The sequence below is a fragment of the Periophthalmus magnuspinnatus genome, chromosome 6 (assembly GCF_009829125.3).
Source record: "Periophthalmus magnuspinnatus isolate fPerMag1 chromosome 6, fPerMag1.2.pri, whole genome shotgun sequence".
In the NCBI taxonomy this organism is placed as follows: domain Eukaryota; kingdom Metazoa; phylum Chordata; class Actinopteri; order Gobiiformes; family Gobiidae; genus Periophthalmus; species Periophthalmus magnuspinnatus.
Genome location: NC_047131.1, coordinates 10,095,221 through 10,101,236, shown reverse-complemented (window position 1 = coordinate 10,101,236; position 6,016 = coordinate 10,095,221). Strand labels below are relative to the sequence as shown.

At 39.4% G+C, this 6,016-nt stretch overlaps 1 protein-coding gene across 1 annotated transcript; it reads right to left on the bottom strand.

Annotated features, from left to right (window-relative positions):
* On the bottom strand, positions 1-5,221 carry LOC117372532 (high choriolytic enzyme 1-like). The gene is made up of 8 exons (XM_055222654.1): positions 5,150-5,221; positions 4,196-4,238; positions 3,197-3,349; positions 2,944-3,061; positions 2,148-2,326; positions 1,696-1,777; positions 487-640; positions 1-68 (listed from the first exon to the last, which is right to left on the bottom strand). The coding sequence occupies exons 1-7, from the start codon at positions 5,219-5,221 to the stop codon at positions 514-516; spliced, it is 774 nt and encodes a 257-aa protein (XP_055078629.1). The 3' UTR covers positions 1-68; positions 487-513.
* Positions 5,222-6,016: the final 795 nt, after the last annotated feature.

Here is a 6,016-nt window from a genome sequence, read left to right as displayed (position 1 = left end):
ATTCAGGACAAGTTACATTCATAAGTTTGTGATGAACCTTTGAAATCTCCAGACCTGGCTGTTGTTTGCTGTAAAAAAATAAAAAATAAAAATAAATAAATAAAGACTTAATTAATAATGACTTCAGTGCAAAGACCTCCATTTGAGATAAGATAAGCTAGCCCTGGTTTAGTTCTGGTTTAGTCCTGGTTTAGATCCGGTTTAGTCTGTGCTCAATGGTGATTTTGGATTAGGCCTAGATAAATTCTTGTTTAGTCTGGGTTTGGTACCAGTGCAGTCAGTCTAGACCTGATTGAGTCCATATCTAGAATCAATTAATTCCAGGCTCAGTCCTGGCTCAGTCCTGGCTCAGTCCTGGCTCAGTCCTGGCTCAGTCCTGGCTCAGTCCTGGCTCAGTCCTGGCTCAGTCCTGGCTCAGTCCTGGCTCAGTCCTGGCTCAGTCCTGGCTCAGTCCTGGCTCAGTCCTGGTTTAGTCCTGATTTGTACCTGATCCAGGTCTGACCCAGTCCTGCTCTAGCACTTGTAGAGGCGGTTGACCCTCAGGATGTCGTTCTTGCTCATCTGGGAGGCTTTTCCGAAGCTCACATTGGCGTTTGGAATGGGCTGCATGGTGGGCTGGTTATTTCCACTGAACGCATATCTGCAACAGATAAACCATCTGAAACTGCGGACCCCACAAATATATCACATGAGAAAAAGCACATAAGCAGTTGTAATGCTTATGCTGCCACACCCATTTTTTCACACTGGGAGGATTTTTACTATTGCATTTGCACAAATAATGGCTTTGATCATTTACATTATTTCAGCTTTTTCATAATTGTATATAAGATCTTTTGGGGGAGGGGGATATGCATAGTCTGTATAAAGAAGTGGACTAAGGGAGTGTGATGTCACCCATAGTGTGCTCCAAATGAAATATAGGGGCGAATTTGGAGACGTGTTACATATTTGGAATTCCAACCATGAGTATCACAGCAACCAAAGAGCCAATCCAGAGCCAGGCTGTTGAAGGTAATGCCTCTTCCCTCCCGCACCGCTGGTTTGTTAGGAAGAGGATGCTTAACAGCGCTGTCAGTCAAACCTGTTGCTAATGCTAGCAGGAGCAACCTTGGTGAAAGAAGATTCCTGATTTATCAGTTTTTAACATTCATATCTCGAGCTACAGACACAATAGCAAAATTTAAAAAAAAAACAGAATCATGTAGAGTTAACGTTTTAAGTGAATTGGAGTGAGTTGATGGAGCCAGAAGCACGCCCACGCTCACTAACAGGTTAGCTATGTCCATTTATATATGCAGTCTATGGGGATGTGCCATAAAAATTCATATGGCAATTTTTTTAGAGCCAGATTATGATTTTGATTTGATCACAATTCATGTTTTGTCACTTTCTTATAAATAGGAAACTAAAGCTGCATCAGTTTACTCTGATCTGATTGACAGATAGTCTAATGAATAACCCAGTCAAAAAATGATGTATTAATCACTTGATAAAACAAATGTTAACTGCAGCCCTAAAGTAAAAGTACTCACTTTGATTTGGTACTGCCTAAAGTAAAAGTACCCACTTTGATTTGGTACTGCCTAAAGTAAAAGTACTCACTTGTAGTAGTAATAGTAGTAAAAGTACTCCCTTTTGGAACTGGCTTAAGTAAAAGTACTCACTTGTAGTACTAATAGTAAAAGTACTCACTTGTGGTACTGCATGACAGAGTTGTAGTCATACGGTGTGTCCTGGTTCAGAGTGTTCATCTTATCGAAAGCGTACTCCCAGCCTGAGAAATCAACAGGGGCAGTCTTGGTTTAGTCTTGGTTTAGTCTTGGTTTAGTCTTGGTTTAGTCTGATTTAGTCCTGGTGTATTCCATGTTTAGTTCTGGCTTAGTCTTGGTTTAGTCCTGGTTTAGTCTTGGTTAGTCCTGGTTTAGTCTTGGTTTAGTCTTGGTTTAGTCCTGGTTTAGTCTTGGTTTAGTCTTGGTTTAGTCTTGGTTAGTCCTGGTTTAGTCCTGGTTTAGTCTTGGTTTAGTCCTGATTTAGTCCTGGTGTAGTCCTGGTTTAGTCCTTGGTTCGTCCTGGTTTATTTCTGGTTTCTTTAGTATTAGCAGTAGTAGTAGGAGGAGCAGCAGTAATATTTGCAGTACTAGTACCTTTCTGGATGTTGTGCCAGAGGATCTTGATGTGGTTGTCTCTGTCAGATCTGCACTGCTCGTGATTGAAGCCGAGTGCGTGGAGCAGCTCGTGTTGGACTGTGCTGTGGTAGAGACAGCCGCTTTTGGCCAGAGAGAGGTTCTGACCATTACCACGACGACCCACAAACGAGTAACATCTGTGGAAAGAGGAAAGACCAAAGTTAGACCTGGCAGAGTAGTTTTGTCCTTGTTTAGTCCTGCTTTAGTCTTGATTTACTCCCCATTTAGAGCTTCAGTCCTGGTTTAGCTTTGGTTTAGTCCTGGTTCAGTGCTGGTTCAGTCCTGGTTTAGTCCTGGTTTAGTCTTGGTTTAGGCTTGGTTTATCCCTGGTTTTGTCCTGGTTTAGTCCTGCTTTAGTCCTGCTTTAGTCCTGCTTTAGTCCTGCTTTAGACCTGGTTTAGCCCTGGTTTAGTCCTGGTTTAGTCCTGGTTTAGTCTTGGTTTAGACTGTTTAGTCCAGGTTTAGTTTTGGTTTAGAATTTGTTTAGTCCTGGTTTAGTCCTGGTTTAGTCTTGGTTTAGTCCTGGTTTTGTCATGGTTTAGACTTTCTTTAGTCCTGGTTTAGTCTTGGTTTAGTCTTGGTTTAGACTTTGTTTAGTCCTGGTTTAGTCTTGATTTAGTCTTGGTTTAGTCTTGGTTTAGACTTTGTTTAGTCCTGGTTTAGTCCTGGTTTAGTCCTGGTTTAGTCCTGGTTTAGTCTTGGTTTAGTCTTGGTTTAGACTTTGTTTAGTCCTGGTTTAGTCTTGGTTTAGTACCCATTGTCAGACTTGATGTAGACGTAGTCCCTTTGGTTCTTTCTCTTGATGAAGCGGATGCAGGTTGTCTCTGAGAAAGAGTTCAGTCCACGCTCAATGATAGAGCGCTCCCTAGAGGCTGCACACAGAATTACAAAAAACTACTTAGAAAGAGGATGCACAGGAGCGGGTGCAATGGTGAAGAGGATAGAGGGAAGAGTCAGAGGAGGACAGGAGCCAAGGAGAGAGTCAGATGGTGCAGAGGAGGACACACAGTAGTGACTGGCGATGCTGTAGGGCACATAGACTTTTCCGTCAGAGGACTTGGGCCATAAACAGCCTCTGGAGGTGCAGGAATCGGCATTTCTCTCGGACTCAGAATCATATGCGATGTCATCAATCACCAACGGCTCATCCTCCCTGTGAACTGAACACACAAGATAAACACAATGTAAACACAATCTTAACACAATATAAACACAACATAAGCACAAGATAAATGCAAGATAAACAATATAAACACAATATAAATGGAATATAAAAGCAATATAAATATGATATAAAGAAAATATAAACACAATATAATCACAACATAAACAAAATATAAACACAATACAAACACAATATAAACACAATATAAATGCAATATAAACACGGTATAAACACAATATGATTAACATAAACAAAATATAAACACAAGACAAACACAATATAAATGCAATATAAACACAACATAAACACAATATAAACGATATAAACACTATATAAATACAATAAAAACACTATATAAACATGATATAAGCGCAATATGGTTTATGGTTATTATCTCTGTAATTACTAGGCCTATTCACATCAAACAAAAACTGGCACAAAGTTCAGTGTCTTCTCTGTCAGTTTAAATAAACAAAAGTCAAATGATTTTTTTTTTTTTCACAATATCTTCAGGAAGCCCAAAGGACTTCTGGAGCAGAGGTTTAGAGATTTATTTCAAAAAGAGTGTATCTCCCATAGAGTTATATAGAGTTATATAGGACCCTGCATAACATCTGAAATTATGATATTGTTTTCATCAGTTTATTTAAACTGACAGAGAAGAAGCTGAACGTTGTGCCAGTTTTTGTTTCATGTGGATTAGTAATTACGGAGTTATCAGTAATTACAGAGATATAATCCTGGTCCACACATCTGCAGTCACCTGTTTCCAGCTCAGGTTAAACTACAGGGATTCTCCAATGTGCTGATGTCATGTAAAAGTAAAAATGTAAAAACTCACCCACATCCTTATTGGCCTTCCACAGCAGTTCAGACACAGAGAGCTCCAAAGAAAAAAAAGAGACAAACCAAACATGTGAGCAGGGCTGTGCAATGTATCAACTCTGATTATGATGAGAGTCAGTCCTAAAAGTCAGTCATCAGCTCTTTGTAATAGAGATCTGCAGAGGTCTACAGCCAGTCCTTGTGTGGTTTGGAGCAGATGCAGGACTGAAGGTTTAGCCATGGTTTAGTCCTGGTTTGGACTTGGTTTAGTCCTGTTTCAGTCCTGGTTTAGTCCTGGTTTAGTCCTGGTTTAGTCCTGGTTTAGTCCTGGTTTGGACCTGGTTTAGCCCTGGTTTAATCCTGCTTTCGGACTCACTCCTGACCCTAACCACTTTATTAAGTAGTTACTAAAGCCTGAATCATTCTCAATAAACTGTTTGTTCATAATAGTATAGTGCATTTATGCTTGATCAAGGCTGCAACAAGTTAGTGTTTAACCTAATTAACATAATTAAAACATGACCTCAATATTAATATTTTTAATGTTTAGAGAAATAAAAAAAATACATGTAATTATAAGACATAGGCTGCATTAGAATTGTTAACTAATCAATACTAAAACTAGTATTGAAACTAGATACCAAAAAAGTCCCATTCACAAGACAGAAATGAACCTTTCCTGAATAGCTTTAGAATGATTTTGAGCTGAATCTTAACAAGTATAAGACACATAGACTAGTATATGCCTGTCGACCACTATGGGAACTACCTGGGCCACTGAGGGATTACACAGATATAATGACAGATGGAAACAGAAAAGAAAGTACTGCCATTTAATGCTGAAAATCACATTTTATCTAAATAAAGAGAATTATCATCGTGGTACTGGAATTGGTATTGACTAGCGAGTCTATTCATTACTATCGAAATCGAGTTTGACAAGTTTTTTTTTTTTTTTATTCTCTCTCACCTCTGCATCCTCTTCAGCCCAGGAGCCCACAGTGAAGAGCAGGAGCAGGCACACACACCTGAGGGTGGCCATTTTGGATCAAGTTGCACAGCCCTGCCCCTCTTCATTTTATAAGCTCCAGTGACTGTGCTTCACAGAGACAGATAAGACAGGAGGCCTTGAAAACATCCTGTCTGTTCCCACCAAAACTTAAATTATAACTCAGAAAAAACAAAGCGCTGACGGAGCAGAGGAGGGCAGTATACAGGCTATAGATCTGAGAACGAGGCAGGTGTTTCAATGTTTCCTATAGGAAATGCTGTTTCCACTATGTTTATTCATCATCTCACATACATCTGCCCCTAATCTATATATTTACTTTTACAATTTATTTTAGATTTCCTGACCATACAAGGATTTGCAGTTCTTTTGCAGTCCTCTGGCTCCTTATTCATGATTTTAAGGATTTCTGCATAATCAATGAGAGAAGCACTAAACTCTGTTCATCTGAGTTGATTGGAGTTTGGACAGTCATGTTTGGCTCTGGCTCGAGACGCGACTGAGGGAGTGAGGACACAAAGCAGTCTGGATTTGCCAAGCAAAGTTACAGGCTTTTTCATCCAAACAACAAATTAATCGATAGAATATTTGCCAGATTCATTGATTACCAAAGATAATTGTCAGTTAATAGCAGCCATGATCTAGAGACAGGTTAAATTTGGACAGTTGAACTAATTAAGATTATTTAAGAAAAACATACTTTTGTTTTTGAGTTTCCTGTTTAGCCCAACAAGCCTCACATTTCATAAACAAATATGGATATTTACATTTTGACTTTGAGGTCAGGACTCTCCTGTTAATCTCGGACGTCATTTATTCTGCTTGTTA